General features: G+C 38.4%; 1 protein-coding gene across 2 annotated transcripts in view; it reads left to right on the top strand.

Annotated features, from left to right (window-relative positions):
• Positions 1 to 576: 576 nt before the first annotated feature.
• The window catches only part of LOC18440117 (Ypt/Rab-GAP domain of gyp1p superfamily protein), a 33570-nt gene continuing 17408 nt past the window's right edge, over positions 577 to 16738 (top strand). The window contains exons 1-6 of one of the 2 annotated variants that reach the window (XM_006850269.4): positions 577 to 1047; positions 1261 to 1353; positions 1715 to 1819; positions 11424 to 11576; positions 12142 to 12240; positions 12366 to 12494. In XM_006850269.4, the coding sequence (XP_006850332.1) occupies positions 706 to 1047; positions 1261 to 1353; positions 1715 to 1819; positions 11424 to 11576; positions 12142 to 12240; positions 12366 to 12494 (921 nt within the window). In that variant the 5' untranslated portion in view covers positions 577 to 705. The remainder of the gene's footprint in view (positions 1048 to 1260; positions 1354 to 1714; positions 1820 to 11423; positions 11577 to 12141; positions 12241 to 12365; positions 12495 to 16738) is intronic. The other variant, XM_020670893.2, reaches the window with a different exon arrangement.

The raw sequence follows: 16738 nt of genomic DNA, 5'->3' as shown, positions 1-16738 counted from the left end.
TTTTAAGTTGCAACTTTATGTAAATTTTTCCCTTTGGTAAATAATGGATATGTATAATATAATACCTCTATTTTTAGGAGTCCTACAAAACTTAATTTTTAAGTAACTTAACTAATTTTTAAAATATTCTTAATGCCCAATTAGCCTAAACCAATCGGTTCACCTATCCAATTTGCGAATTCACATATTCAAGTGAGTTTTTAAGGCCTATTCACCTGACAAATCCTAGTTTTTTAAACAAAAAAAAAAAGTACATAAAAAAAATATTTATTTTTAATACAAGATGGCACAATTCATCTTATCCGCAGGGTTTTAAATTGAGTTATTATGTCATTGACTATATTTCGAAGGTCACTAAAAACTTTTCGAGCTCCATGATACACCCTAAAGTAATTCAATTTGACCTCTAATAACTAGGATCCATTGTGATCTCCTGCAACAATGGCAAGTATTTCCTAGTTTACATTCCATTCGAGGATACTGCATTTAGAGACATGCACGCGTCCTTAACTTGCCGTCTTCCCAAGCACGTGATCCCCATTCACAAAACCTGGAAGGATCTCAATTACATGCTTTGCGAGATACAGGTAGGTTTTAGAGAGAGAAACGCGCCTAAGAAGAATGAAAGTTTAGAACTTAGAGAGAGGTGCAGTGATACTGTTCAGATGGTGGGTAACTGTGGGTGAGTTCTAGGGCACATCTGCGATGGTGAAGAGCGTACCCGAGTGGCTCAATAGCTCCATCTGGTCCACTCCCAACCCTTCTTCCGATGATCGCCTTCAAAGATACGCCACCAAGCCCTCTGAAGAAACCTTAACCCTAAAACCAGATCCCATTCCTCCACCTCAACGTCCAGATAAAGCTGCAATTGCAGTTCCTACTCCACATGAGAAGGCTCCACCTCAACATGCAGATAAAGCTCCAATTCCGGTTTCTACGTCACATGAAAAGACTCCGCCTTCTTCTGTTGAGGAACCTGAAACCCTAGATTCAAATGCTAACCTTTCGCCTGAAGATGTTGATCGTCGAGCTCGGTTCTTTTCAGAGGTAGGTTGCAGTTTCATTCCGTGAAAATTCTATCCTTTCTTGTCAAATCACGTTCCTGTTTGGCTTACTTTTTTGGTATTTGATCAATTGAATTATGGTTTATTGTGGATTGGTTTGTTTTGATAATTTTTCGTCAAATTTTACTCCTTTTTCATTAAATTTTCCAAATATTTTGGCCGTTGGTTTATTGAGTTATGGTTTTCTGTGAATTAGCTCTCGAGGAAGGTGATTGATCTTAGAGAATTAAGGAGATTGGGTTCTCAGGGTATACCTGATTGTGCTGGTCTTCGTCCAACCATATGGAAGGTATTTAGCTTTTGTTTCTATTCTTTTTGGTTGTTCAATATGATCCAATTAAAAAAATAATTATTGATAATAACAAAAGGATACTTTCTATCCAGTTTATTCTTCCTGTTATTCTTTTCAAAGAAGATTAATTTTTAATGAATTTTCAAGATAATCTGGTGAAAAATGCGTTCATAAACTGTTACGCAACTTAATCAACATTGGGATAAAGCATGCACTAAAGACCAGTGTTTGTAGTGTTGTACATGCTAATTATTATTATTTTAGTGTATTCGCTTTCATATATTTGCTTAATCTATGTCATGTGTGTACAATATGTTTGGTGCTTATGTCTGTTTTATTTCTCTTGCGGATGGGGCAGCTGCTTTTGGGTTATTTGCCAAATGATCGAGATATGTGGGCTAATGAATTGGCGAAGAAGCGTTCACAATATGCACTCTTTAGGGAGGAGCTTCTATTGAATCCAGTGAGTGTTGTCTATCAGCACTCAGCACTTTTATGCATTCATATATTTTGGATTATGGAAGGTTGGGTGTAAGCAGTTTTTGACTGATATGATTTGTAATGTTTCGCTTCTTTTTTATGAGGTTGATTGCTACTTATTTTACATGGTTGATTTCTACTTATTTTTCATGTATTCATTTACTTCTAACCATAACACAACTAGGGACATTTGGCAAGGATGATGCTGGAAAGTTTTGTGAGCGGAACAATGTAACTTAGCTTTAATCATTTGCTTATGCTTTCCAAGGGGTTTAGCAATGCTTTAAAGAATGGATTAGTGATCTGGATCAGCCATCTTGTAAACCAATCGGGATCAGCGGATTGGCAATCTAGATTGGTAGATCGGCCCGATCTTGCGGAATGAATGAGAGATGTGGTCATGTGGATTTCAATACTATAAAATAGAAATTTTTTCTTTGTATTATTGAATCTGAATTCCACTCACAAGTGCCACAATGCACTGCTATTAATGAAAATTAAAACCTAAATACAACTTAGGACCTTTCCTTTTACTGCCAAAATAAATAAACACAATCCATAATTAACATTCAAGCTTCTACTAACAATTGAGGTACAAATAATGTTCCTGGAGATTCAGAATAAACATGCAACTATGGCTGAAAATTAAAACTAAATGCCAGGAAGACTTACTGGATTTTGCAGAGGGTCGTCCTATGGGACTTAATACATCCTGCATCCAATTTCCTGATCGATGGTGCACTTCAATTTTATTGGTCTTGCTGAAATTTCAGAGCCGGGAAGCTTCTCAAACTACGGTTTAGAGAATGGAAAATACAATTAGGGTTTATTAGAACCCTCTTTAGAACAATTAGGGCATGCCATAAAGGCATCTCCCTTTTCTGAGGTTGGATGTGGCCCCCTCTATTCAAACCTAAGGTTAGGTGTGCCACCCACCCTTTTTCTTATGGGTGGCGTGCCAACTAGAGAGAGAGGAGGGAGAGAGATAGAGAGATGAGATGAGAGAGAGTGGAGCTTGGACAAGAGAGAAATCGAGAAAGAGAAAGGGGCTTGGGAACTGTGCAGAGAACGAAGGGGGGTTCCCTCCTTGTATAGGCCTCAACCCCCCTAGGTATGCCTATCTAATTATGACTCATCTTAATCAATAGGGATTTAGGAAATCTATGAGGTGTGAGAGAATTAAATCTGAGCCATCATCCCATACATTAGCCATTATCTTTTAGGGAAGAATATTAGGAACCTTATCCCCTTATTTTTTAACCCATATCCAGTTTTGGTCTAACAACATAAGACCAATTTAAACACCTTTTAGAACTTCCTTTTTTATCTCTTTAAAATTGTAGGAAGTGAAAATAAAATATTTTGGTCAAAACCGGCTAACAAAAAAATCATAAGCACGCATAATCTTTCCTTTTTTTTTTTTTTAAAACATTAACTTACTTAAAACATATATTAATTAAAACACCATTTTAAATAAAAGTGGAGAGGGGTGTACCACCCTGATTGGTGACATGTAGGCCCCATGGGCACCATGCTCCACCCATGAGGTGTGGGACACAATTTCAAAAATACCCTTTTCAGGTTTTTCAGTACTGAAAAACAACTTAGAAAATATTCTCAAAAAAAAAATTTAGAAAATTCTGAATTTTTTTTAAAAATTCATTGAAACATTTTCAACATTGACAAATGAAGTATCTAGAAGTGGATGGGTACCAATGGGTCAAGAAAACTAACTATAAAGGCACTCCACCCGACCCAGTGACTGTAATCCACAACTATCTTCTCAAAGCGACCCAACAAAACCCTTGAACTGTAGTCTCTTGCAAGGGCTCATGATTGGCTTGTCAAAGCTGACTAATGAGCAACAGAACTACTGTCTCTCGAATGTGGATTACAATTCCCCGTTAAGATCACCTCAAACGCATATCCCTATAGTGCAAGGGGGACTCTCTCTATCCACATATACATGTATCTGTTTTGAAGTTTGCTTCCAGGCAATGCGGCTGTCATCCGTACATATCGCGCGGAAGTTTGTTGAGGATTAGCCCTCGCTCGTACAGGCCTACATCTGCATACAGGAGACCACACAACTCTCCTAGCCTACAATTCATTCCTGGACAGCTCTCCAATATCATAAGGAATGACATTTTGTAAACTCTTTTTGATGGGTAAGGGTTTTGAATATGATCAAGGCCATAGATTGCCTAACCCTTGATCAATCAATACACATTCCCTCTGAAGTGTATAATCCAATATAAATGATATGACCCCAAGTCCCAACAAAAAAAATCTCAACAAATCATTATAAAGTTTTTAGGTTTTTAAGAAAAATAGGGGTAGTGCATTATGAAATTTTGAAAATAAGTGAATATTGAGATGCCAATGTCTGTTGACCCGTATTCCGGTTATGTTTTCGGCTACTAGTTCATGGGGTTTTTTTCTTTCTTTCTCTAGAGATGATGAGAGAGGAAATGTTGGTTTTGAGGTGGTTCTAAGTTCTGCTCTTTTGATATCGATTTTCATTAATTTTATTTTGTTTGTGATGTGATGTGCGAGAAATTGATGTTTTGAGGTGGGTATGTGCCATTTGCTCCTTTTTTTTTTTATATTGAATTTGGTGTTGTTGTTGATGTGGTGAGAGAGAAAACTCATGGCTTTGAGATGGGCATTCGATGCTTACTCTTCAGTTTGCTTTCATGAATTATATGGTATTTATGGAGTGTGTTTTCATTTTTTCTTGGCTCTTCTTCTCTTGACATTTGCATTATGTTTGTTTCACCAAGTAATATTTTTTTGGAGATAGATAGTTAGCTCATTGAGTTGTGATTGTATATGAGTGGCTTCTTTATGAATTTGATTCTCTGTGAATTTGACTGGATTGATTTATGCTCGATGGAATTACAATTAGAGCTGTAATAGCTTCAGTTCTTTTTTCTTGGGTAATTATCTTTCAAGTTATTGTGTTCTTGAGTGGTTGTATTTAGTTTTGATGAGTGTCAAAAAGTTGAATAATTGAACTTTTTGAATTCATTCAACGAGCAAACCATGATATTCAAGACCCACAAGGATTTTTCGAGTTTCATGACTCTTAAGATGAATGGGGTTTTCCTAAAACTATTCACCACAAATTTTATTTTGAGTTTTTATTTTTCAATGGATTTCTAAAACTAAACACCCTAAAAGTATTTTGAAAGATTATTCACCAAAAGCCCATGCCTCTTGCGACTCATGGAATAAAATTAAACACCTAAAAGTATTTTGAAAGTCCAGGCCTCTTGCGAGTCATGAATGGGGTTTTCCTAAAACTAAACACCTAAAAGCCCATACCTCTTGCGAGTCATGAATGGGGTTTTCCTAAAACTAAACACCTAAAAGTATTTTGAAAAATTATTCATCAAAAGCCCATGCCTCTTGCGACTCATGGAATAAAATTAAACACCTAAAAGTATTTTGAAAGTTCATGCCTCTTGCGAGTCATGAATGGGGTTTTCCTAAAACTAAACACCTAAAAGCCCATGCCTCTTGCGACTCATGAATGGGGTTTTCCTAAAACTAAACACCTAAAAGTATTTTGAAAAATTATTCAGCAAAAGCCCATTCCATTAAATGGAATAAAAGCCCATGCCTCTTGCGACTCATGGAATAAAATTATTCACCCATTTAATGGATTTCAAAATCATCCATGACATCATCAATGGTTTTCCAAGTTGAAATTAAAGTAGAGAATAAAATAGTTTGGTAGGATCTCGAGAAAGAAAGAGTGGAAAGAAAAAAAAGATGATGAAGAAGAAGTAGAGGGGAGAGAGAGACAAAGACATGTGAGAGATAGAGAGACATAGGGAAAGAGACTGGCGTCTACCCCTCTTATAACATTAAGTAATAACACTAATTACAGCTAATGGGCAATATTGTCTTTATTTAGAGACATAAGACAAATAAGGACTAAACAAAATATAAATGACAGTTCTGTCCATCAAATACAATAAAGCATATTCCTTATATTTCCAACTCCCCTTCAAGCTGGTGCATATATATCAATCATGCCCAGCTTGCTTGTGGCGTTATGTAATCAATCCCATTCAACAGCATTGGTGAAGATATCTGTAAGTTGATCTTTAGACTTAACACGAGGAGTCTGAATGATCTTGGGAGAACATTCTATCTAATAAAGTGACAATCTACTTCAATGTGTTTAGTCCTTTCATGAAAATCATGATTTTTTGCGATATAAATGGCTGCTTTATTGTCATAATATAGAGTCATGGGAATCTTAACTCTTAACACCTAAATACAAAAGAACACTTTTGATCCACATTACTTCCCATGTAAGCTTCAACACTTGATCTTGCCAACTTGGTGTCCAAGAAGAGAAAGGGAAGGATATACCACATTTTGCTTCTTGCTTTACGAAGTAACCAGGTTTTCCAAAATGAAGGTATAATAACCAGTTGTGGATCTTCTATCAGTTTAATAACCAAACCAATCAGCATTTGTATAAACTGCAACATCAAGATGTCCTTGATTTGAGAAAAATATCCCTTTCCCTGGTGCAAACTTGATATATCCTTAATATTCTGTACAACATCGAGGTGGGGTTTATGTGGTGCATGTATAAATTGGCTAACCACGCTAACTGCATAAGAAATGTCTGGTCGAGTGATTGTGAGATATATAAGCTTGCCCACTATTCATTGATGCTGATTAGGATATTTTAAGTAGCTCTCCCCTTTCTCCTTGAAGTTTATGATTGACTTCTATTGGAGTATCTATAGGTCTAGATCCCAATATACCTGTTTGTTGTAACAGGCCCAACACATATTTTCTCTTGGAGGTGACTATCCATTTGTTTGATCTTGTCACTCCAATTCCCAAAAAGTACTTAAAGAGGTCTTAAATCTCTGATATCAAACACCTTGCTTAAATAAGATTTAAGATCCTCAATGCCCTTCACATTATTGCCTGTGACAACAATATCATCAAAATAAACAATAAAGCTAGTAATTCCAGTAGTATCCTTCTTCACAAAGAGTGTATGATCAACTTGACTCCTTTGAACACAAATTTCAGCAGTGCCTCACTAAACTTTTTAAATCATGCTTTAAGAGATTGTTTAGAGAAATCTCGCACATCTCTATATTACATATGCATGATTATAGTGGCTCTGAACATATCTGAGAAATCACGCCCATGAATTTAGAAATGGGCTAAGATGAATACACCCGCGACCTTCTTCAACTTGAACATGATGAGTTGCTATTGGGGCTCCTCCACTCAATACAAAGCAAATGCTCAGCTTGCCTTTCGAGCATCAAGGGTAATATTATCAATTTCTTCATGGACATAGACTTCAGTGAAGTCACCAGCAGAAAACTGTGCTGAAAGTCCGTGGTGCGCATCTTCCATGGCACCACATGTTTGGGCAAGGCACAGTGAGCTTGGGTGCATCTAAGTTCAGCTGTGCGCAACTTTTGGTGTGAGCTCTCATGAGTTGGAAGAATAAGGATCAACCATGCCACCTGTGAGAGAAAGGAACCTTTTGCAGCCTCCCCCTTTGATTGCCACCCGTTCTACCTCTTCACCATTGTCTTCAACATCATCTTCCTCATCAAAACTTAATTTCTCCTCACATTTCAACCATATGTCAAAAATTGAACTTTTCACATAATCCAAATCCTTGCTTGGGCACTCATCAAAGTTCGGGGTCCCAATGTACAACGTGTTGATTTCAAGAACCCAATTCATGTGAACATAGTTCCTTCATTCTCGGCCTTAGAGAGAGTTCCATAAATTTAAGGGAAGTCAGCTGTAATAACCAATGTTCAAAAAAACGGATTCGAGCGCCTAAGTGGGCACTCAGAGACAGGGTGCGCTCACCAAAATAAACCCCCCCCCCCCAACCCAAATATTGTCCAAGTGAGAAAAATTCGATTAATCACCAAAACAATCAATCTTTTAACTACAAACATATAAATATAACTTAAAAGAAAAAAAAAGTAAAAGAAAAAACACATGATTCATAAGATAAAATGTTGTAGCAAAATAAAATCAAAACTCTCTTTCAAATATGATAATATTTTAAAAATATCAAAATCAAATCAATGTTGGTGCAATCCTCGTCTATTGGGTCGCCAAAAGTTCTCAAAATCAACTACTAGAAGCTTCAAATCCACCCAAGAACTATTGCCTTCGTTTTGGGAAGAAATAGAAAAAATAAAACACTTATCGATCTTTCGATAAATCACAAAATAGTGGTTTTTGAGCGGTTTTTCTCACCCTAAAGGCCATGGATTTTCTATTGGGGGTTTAGTATACCCCCTAAAAGGGAGAAAAATTACATATTTTGCCCTCACTCGAGGGTTTTTTCCACCGTCTGCAAGTTGTTACGGGGCCACCACCTAGGCAGACGCCCAGACAATAGCCTAGGCGCCACCCAGACCACCCAAGCGGGTGCCCAGAAGCAAAAACTCCTAATGCACCCGCCTAGACTGCGCTTAGGCCTTTTGAAATTTTTTTCGCCTAGGCGGTCGGGCGGCTGAATTTTCGAACAATAGTAATAACTGAAACGGACTCTCTTTGCTTGAACTTTACTTATCACTGTCGATCACATAACTCCTCTCTTGGTGCCTATATGCTGGTCATGTTGGCCTCAAGTGGTCGGCTGCTTGACTCATCTTCATGTTTATGCTCTTGTTGACACAGTTATGCATCGAACCCATGGGTACGATGAAACATAATATCAAGCCCTCGGATTTACATCCGATCTCCATGAAAACTCTCAATATATAGTTCTGTCTTTGTAGATCTCGTAGCATTTGAGTATGCTGTTTTGATCTCTATCTACACATCAACTTTTCATCCATCTCCATCAAATTGTCGATTGGCATTTCAATAGCTACGTCCTCCATGGTTCGCCATCATTGTCTCCAATTGTCTTCAAAACTGTGCTCAGATACCAACTGATGCGAAAGGGGAGCGAAAAGTTAAAACTTCCCTTCTTTTGATCTTAGAGCCAAAAGTTGTTGAAGAATGGAGAGGATACATTGATTTTTAAAAGGGAAAGCTTAGAAGCCAAGCTTCAATGACTACCACTGGTTAAATCCAGGAAATTACAATGTTAAAGAATTGGACCAAAGCTCCTTTATTACAACCCTATAATTTCTAGATTAAAACCCCAACTTTACTCGTAATATTCTTTACCAAGTTCACATTGGAAACCAAAATGGTTATCTTTGAAACCCACCTTATCTTCCTGGGAGAGTCAAATGTCATGCAACTCAAACCCAATTTAATAGCTTGAGCTACAAATTTTAAAAAATGCTCAATACAAAATAATTCCAACCAAGTCCATAAAATCAAATTTGGCTCAGCCCAGCCCTTGGATGTGATTTTCATGAAGCCCTTTACTTTTCCAAGGTGCTTATGTTTCAGTATAAGCCTGTTGGCTTATATAATCTGTTTTCTATGTTATCTTTTGAAGTTGGGAATTGTACACTTTTTAAGTAGAGTTGATGATTACTTTTGAACTAGCTGCCTATATTATCTATTGGTCTGTAAAGAGTTGGGGAATTTCTTTGGTATTTTTGTTAAAAGTTTATAGTCCAAGTGAAGTTGAAGCCCAAGCTTGGAGAGCTCCAGTTTGCCTTTATCCTCATATAATAAGTGGTGGGTTGTTTTCTTGGGAGGGGGTGAGTTTGTTGCCTCCATCAAGAAGAAAATGTAGGTGATGCGATGGAAGAGTTGATGTGACCTCCTTGAATTTACTTTTTTGCTCCATATTGTCATTACTTGTAGGAAGACATTGGTGTTGGTCTTCTACCTTAGCACTTTTTCCTTGAGATTGTCCTATGAAAGTCTGGCTATGTATAATGAGGGAAAATTTTATATGGACAGAGCCAAAATTTCTACAGTGTTGATGGATGCTTCGAGAACTGTCCATTTATTAGACGACAGCTCCTGCTCTAACTACAAATCCGGGCCATGTCTATGTGGACTATATGGTCCACAATTTTAACAGCTGAACATTTTTTTTTTAATTTAGAATTGTTCACAACATGATCAAGTTGCATTTGCAAAATTTGACGTCCTAAAATCATCCGAAAATGGGTTTTGGGCTTTGGTCAACACAGTGGGAATAGACATCCCCGTAGATAGTTTTTCTGTATAATATTACATTTCTGGGTTGTGTGGTTTGGAAGAGGGTGTTACCTTTGATAATATTACACTGTAGGAATGGACACCCCCCTAGAGTTTCTAGATTTTCTGATGTAGGTAGCATTGATAAAATCTTTTTTGGAACCATTCTCTTAACAGAGGTTTCTGACTCCAAAACATTGTTATAACATCACATGATAATTTTGGGAAATATTTACTTATTCAGAATCTATTGGGTTTGATCTAATTCATTCTTAAATCTTGTTGGAGAATGGATATCAATCTAGTGAACGTGGAGACTTAGTATTTTTTTTGGGATTGCATTCCTAGAGCCATGTGATAAATTTCAAGAAGAAAAAAATCAAATGCTCAGAAGCAAAGAATGTTTCAAATGGGGATGTCATGGAGAGGATATGATGGAGTTGGACTAGTTGGGCGAGAAGTCTTTAGATTAAAATAAATCCAAACTTACATATATGGTGGATGGGTGCTGCAAGTGGTCAGTAGATTTCAATCTAAAGGTGAAAATGCAGATAGATTAGAGCACCGACTAAATGGATTTCTAAAACTTTTGATAGATGTTCAAAAGGCAATCTTGGTTCTACAGGTGCTCCACACGTTGGGTGGGGATGGGTCTGGGGTGTGGGGGTGTTTTCAAAGACATTTACAGTGGAGTAGATGATTGTTTTGCATGACCGTGAATGCCAACAGACTGAACTTGTTGGAGGCCTATGTACTTCTAAATCATGCTTGATTTTCATGTGCTTCTCATGGAGACATGATACATGTGATTTACTGGTTGGAGAAACAGGCTGTTTCCCTTGGAAGCTGGATATATAAGTGAAATTCAATTTTACTAGAGCATACCATGTAAGCAGAAAAGCAAACTGCTGGTCAAGTGGATAATCATATTATATGTAAGGTTAAAAAAGTGAAAGGTTTTGGCTGCCTGTATTTTAAGCTTCCATCGATAGGGTCCATCTCTTGTGTTATTCTATTGCCTATTTATAACATTCATTCTTTCTCCTCATTGAGTGGATCGTTCATGTACCTAAGGAAGCAGGTTTGGTGCCAAAAACATACCGTTCGTATGTCCTTTATTCTTTCATTGTCTGCTATCTTTCAGTGTAGTTTTTCTGACATATCTGATTGCTTGATGATCCCGTTGAAGTTTCTTCTGTTTATCTTATTTATTGCCTTGGACATTTGAAACTGCACTATTTAGGAGCTGTGTGCCTTGGTTTGTCTTTGATAAATTGTATGTACCATAAGGGTTTGTGATGATTTTGATTTTGATTTTTGAGTTTTTTGGTCTTGGGTTCATAAATGTTTTGCTATATATATATTTTTATTTATGTCTTTGTTTCAGAAAAAGATAATTAGTTGTCTGGTTTATTTTATTTCTTGGATATCTAAATGGGTTTTATGCTAGTCAGTCAGAGGTTACTCGGAGGTTGGAGGAATCTGCTGGTCATTGCAATGAGGAACAAAGATGTGATGGACACGGTTTACTCCCAAGGTCCGAAATAACTCATGGGGAACACCCTCTGAGCCTTGGGAAGAGTAGTGTATGGAATCAATTCTTCCAGGTATGCTTTTTAGAAAGCTATAGGATTATGTTCAGCATTATTACAAACACTGAGCTGGACCAGACAATGTCTGTTTTTCCTGGAGCTGGTCCCTGATCCCTTTAACCCAATAGAGCTTTATACTGACTGCAAACTCCAAAAATTCAGCAAAGCCCCAGTTGAACGTTTATTGTGTTTAGCTTGTGATCTGAACCTGTTGAATTTGATTAGATTTGGTGATAAACTGGCTCATATTAGCCAGTCAGTCAAACTTGCTCTGGAGTTTTGGCAATATTTTTACCAATTGGATCTGTTGTCTAACAAGTTTGGATTGATGTGCGTCTGGTTTGATGACTTCTGTACTGTATATAACAATAAACTTAAGCATGGGTTTGGTGATAAACTAGCTCACATTAGCCAGTGAGTCAAACTTGCTCTGGAGTTTTGGCAATATTTTTACCAATTGGATCTGTTGTCTAACAAGTTTGGATTGATGTGTTTCTGGTTTGATGACTTCTGTAATGTATATAACAATAAATTTAAGCATGGAAAACATACTCTTAATATCAGTTTAATCTGTTGTTAGGACACAGAAATTGCGGAGCAGATTGATCGTGATGTGAAGCGTACCCATCCAGATATGCATTTTTTCTCTGGAGATTCTGCTTTGGCGAGATCAAATCAGGTACCCTGCTATGTGACCTTGTCTTTGCTTGTATTTGACCTTTGAATGAATATCTTTTTCCTCGTTGTGGTTGCCCTATCTAACTTTTTATTAGATATTTTTCTCATTTCGCTTTCTTTTTCCAGGAAGCACTGAAAAACATACTGCTTATATTTGCAAAGTTGAATCCAGGAATAAGATATGTGCAAGGAATGAATGAAGTGTTGGCTCCTCTGTTCTATGTATTTCAAAATGATCCAGATGAGAAAAGTGCTGTATGATGCATCCTTCCACTTTAAATTTACATCTTTAAAATCATAACTTTCAAATTCGTTGTTGAAACTATTTTTTTTCTCATTGTAAATTGCTTAATTAATTTGTTAATCTTCATTCTTTTTTCTCTTTTGACATTGTCATGGTTGTAAGCTTATTTTCTATTGTTTATGTTATTTGTTTTGATGATCATTAGAAGCTGTAACTAGTTGTTGAGGTATAGTTTTATATCAAGATGATTGTAGCCAGAATTCAAGTCAGATTTCAAAAATTAGATCTAACCAAGCTATTGGCATTTCATTGAAGGATCTCCAACAGCATTTCAACTTTTGTTAGTTAAGTATGAAGTTGATTTGGGGCCGCATGTTCTTGTCTGCCCTTAGTTTTAAGCCAGATTTCAGAAGTCAGATCTGAACTTGCTATTTTCTATTGTTTTATGTTATTTGTTTTGATGATCATTAGAAGCTGTAACTAGTTGTTGAGGTATAGTTTTATATCAAGATGATTGTAGCCAGAATTTCAAGTCAGATTTCAAAAATCAGATCTAACCAAGTTATTGGCATTTCATTGAAGGATCTCCAACAGCATTTCAACTTTTGTTAGTTACCTGAAGTATGAAGTTGGTTTGGGGCCACATGTTCTTACCTGCCCTTAGTTCAATCCCATTGGCAGATAACTTACCACTAGAATTGCATAGACCCTTGATTATTAAATGTCAGAAAAGCAAACTAGGTCTTTACTACCATTATAGAGTTGGTTGAGTTTTTCTGAAACTGGATTACATTCACCATTCAGGCACTGGGAGGCACGACTCAAACATCTGTTCCCACACCATTTTCCCTCATATAACCATAAATGTGCTCACCTTCAAAAAAAAAAAAACCATGAATGTGGAAATGCCCCTGTACTGTTTGGGTCCATCTTTTTTACTCTTTCTCTGCTGGATATATGGTATTTTTTGTTCTTTCTCTACTGGATATATGGTTTGATACCTCGGGTGGCTCTTTAAGTATTCTTTTGGTAGTAATGTAATAAATACATCTTAAAAGACATGAAAACCTAGGAAAATGAATTTCTATAGGTACGAATACATACTCTTGGGTTTTGTTTGTGGTTTCAACCAGTGCATGCAGAGATCAACAAAACAGATCTGCTAGAGTTCCTACAACCACCATGAACAAATTTTTTTTACCATCCCTACTAGGGTTTCATGACTTCATCTAGAGTCAATTGTATCATAACTATTAAAAAGTGCTCAACATGGGCCTCAGGCTGCAATTCAACCAAGTACTTCACGCATTGCCATGATGCGTGAATGGAAAAAGTTGCATGCCTTGGGGTCTGATGCATTGGTGTTCGTCAAGGAGGTAGCAAAACTTTCACAAATCTTTATGTCAGATACTCTTTTCAAGTGAGCTTAGTGTCCTATTGTTTTGGTTATCTCCTATAAGTGCTGATCTTTTCAACCTATAGCAATAAATTTTATCCCTTTTTTGAGGTAAGTGACGTTGTTTATGTGTGTATTTAAGTACACAAAATTTACAAAAATCCCATGAGGTAGGCAGCCCACAGATTGGGTGCTCAAGAAGCTCGGACAGCAGTGAGAGACAGGGAATGAGAAAAAGAAGAAAGAACTGCAAAGGGCCGAATATGAAGCAGCTTACATTCCAGTTGCTCCAACAGAAACCTCCAATCTTACAAAAACTGACTACCCACAAATAGTGATCTCGAATACAAAAACCAGGTGAAGCACCACCTGTAAAGCTTGCATCCCACAAGAGAAAGACCAGTCGGAGGACCAGGTGTCTTTCTCTTGTGGGATGCAAGCTTTACAGGTGGTGCTTCACCTGGTTTTTGTATTCGAGATCCCTATTTGTGGGTAGTCAGTTTTTGTAAGATTAGAGGTTTCTGTTGGAGCAACTGGAATGTAAGCTGCTTCGTATTCGGTCTTTTGTAGTTCTTTCTTCTTTTTCTCATTCCCTGTCTCTCAATGCTGCCCGAGCTTCTTGAGCACCCAGTCTGTGGGCTGCCCAGGTGAGTGAGAGAGGGGGAGACGAGAAGAGAAAGAAGAGAGTGAAAGTGGGGGGGGGGTGGGGGGGTTGGTGTGGGGTGGAAGAAAGGGTAACTGTAAGATCTGCTTCCATAACATCCTCATAGGGGAGATGAGGGTCGATGGCCCACTAGAAGCACCATCCTTTGCCAACCTATCCGCATTGCTATTGGCCGCTCTTGGCATATGTGGGAAGACATCATGAGTATTCCTGCAAAGCATGTAAATATGGGTCAATGACATGAACTACTCTCCATGGAGGTTCGGGGGTCCTAGCAGCCCAAGAAATGGCATTCCTTTCGTCTCCTTCCACTATGAGGGAATCAATGTCTAACAATAATGGGAGCGAATGCTTAAGATCCTCCAAGGCAGCCAATGATGGTAGCATCAATATGTCCTAAATGCCCTATAAAAAAAAGAGTATTTTCCAATCATGGTAGGACAAAGTACCTCCATACCCAGAAGGACGTGGATTACCGAAGGAGCTCTCATTGACATTGAGCTCGTGGAATCCTGGGTGCGGGGGCGACCAATAGGGCCTAAAAGTCTGGGTCCTGAGGCAAGGTGCGCTCTGTTGAGTGAAGTCCAGTGGAAGTCTGCCGAGCCTAAACTTTTACATATAGGAGTACACATCTCCCTAGAGATGGATTTGGAAATGATTTGGTCGAAAAGAGCTTTTGATGCAGCAGACGAAGGTCTCTGAAAATCATATCATTATGCTCCTTCCAGAGGTCCCCAGGAGGAGAAAAATTGAAATTCCCATAGAGTTCGACCCAACTTGGGGAATGGTTGGGTCATGCAAGTAAAGATTCGTTGCTTAATGGTCTCCAGGGTGATCCATTGAAGACGGAACGTAGAAGGGGATTCCAAATAGATCGAGCAAAATTGCAGTGGAGGAAAAGGTGGTCAATGGTTTCCTCTGCTGTGGCACATGACACAGTGACTGGCCACCTGCAATTCCCTCCATTTTAGCCAGTCCCCTGTCAACGCCCTACCATGGGTCAGAACCAAGCGAAAGCTTGGACCTTGTGGGTCACTGGTGAGGTCCAGGTTTTGGAGTAAAAGGAGATATGAGGTGGGTAACATTGAAGGGTTTTGTAGGAGGAGGCAACCAAGAGATTTTTGGCTGTGTTTGGAGACCAGAGCATCCGATCCCTCCATTTAAGGGCACAAAGAAAAGTCAGAAAGAGGTGCAATTGTGCACTAGTTGTGCTTTTTGAATCTGAGAGGGCCCGCTGAAAACTGGGGGACCAAATGAGACAACAATCCTGAAATTTTGTAGAGTTTGCAACTGTAGAGTTCTTGTCCCTAGCTATATCAAGGAGTTTCGGTAGCCAAATTCCTAGAGATTGTTCTATGGGCCACTGATGTTTCCAGAATTTGATTTTGTCTACCCTATCAACTTGGAATTTGACCAAATTTCTGAAATCTTGGCCGCAATTTGCAATACACATCCAAGCCACCAAAGCGTGATGTCGTGGGTACTGTGGGAGCCACTTGTCTTCTTCCATGCCATATTTGGCTGCTATGACCTCCTTCCAAGGCGTGTTATTGACTGCAAATCTCCACCACCATGTGCCTAGCAGTGCCATTCTGTTTTGTTTAAGCCTCTTGATACCAAGGCGTACACTAGGTTTAAGACGATAGACCTTGTCTCAGGCTAGGAGGTGGAACTTATGGACAGCCTCCATACTAGACCATAGTAAGGCCACACAAGTCTTTCAAGTTTGGAGTTGAATGGTGCTGGCATCTAGAAAAGAGACATATTGTACATTAGGATATTGGCAAGGGTAGCTTTAATTAGGCTAATACTTTCTCCATGGGATAGGTAGCGCCCTTTCGAGTTAGCCAGCGTCCTGCTGAATGTGACTAAGATGGGCTTCCAGAGTCACTTCCTAGGGATTCCTAAGCACAATGGAAGACCTAAGTAGGTGGAAGGGAAGGATTTAGTGCCACAACCCCAATGCTGGGCTAGAGAGCGGATCTTGATGCCCAATATTTTGGTCTCGGACATGTCAACGTTCATCCCCACAGCTATCTCAAAACTCGTGAGTAAGATCCAAAGATTGTCGATTTGAATGGGGCGGGCGTCATAGAATAATGATAGTGTCATCCATGTATAGAAGGTGGTTGATAAATGGCCCTTCTCTGAGCCACTTAGACACCCTCTCGCATATAGCCTAGTGATGGATTTGG

Source organism: Amborella trichopoda, chromosome 6, assembly GCF_054954075.1.
Source record: "Amborella trichopoda isolate Santa Cruz 75 chromosome 6, AtrichopodaSantaCruz75HAP2 v2.0, whole genome shotgun sequence".
In the NCBI taxonomy this organism is placed as follows: Eukaryota; Viridiplantae; Streptophyta; class Magnoliopsida; order Amborellales; family Amborellaceae; genus Amborella; species Amborella trichopoda.
This window is presented reverse-complemented; position numbering and strand designations above follow the sequence as displayed.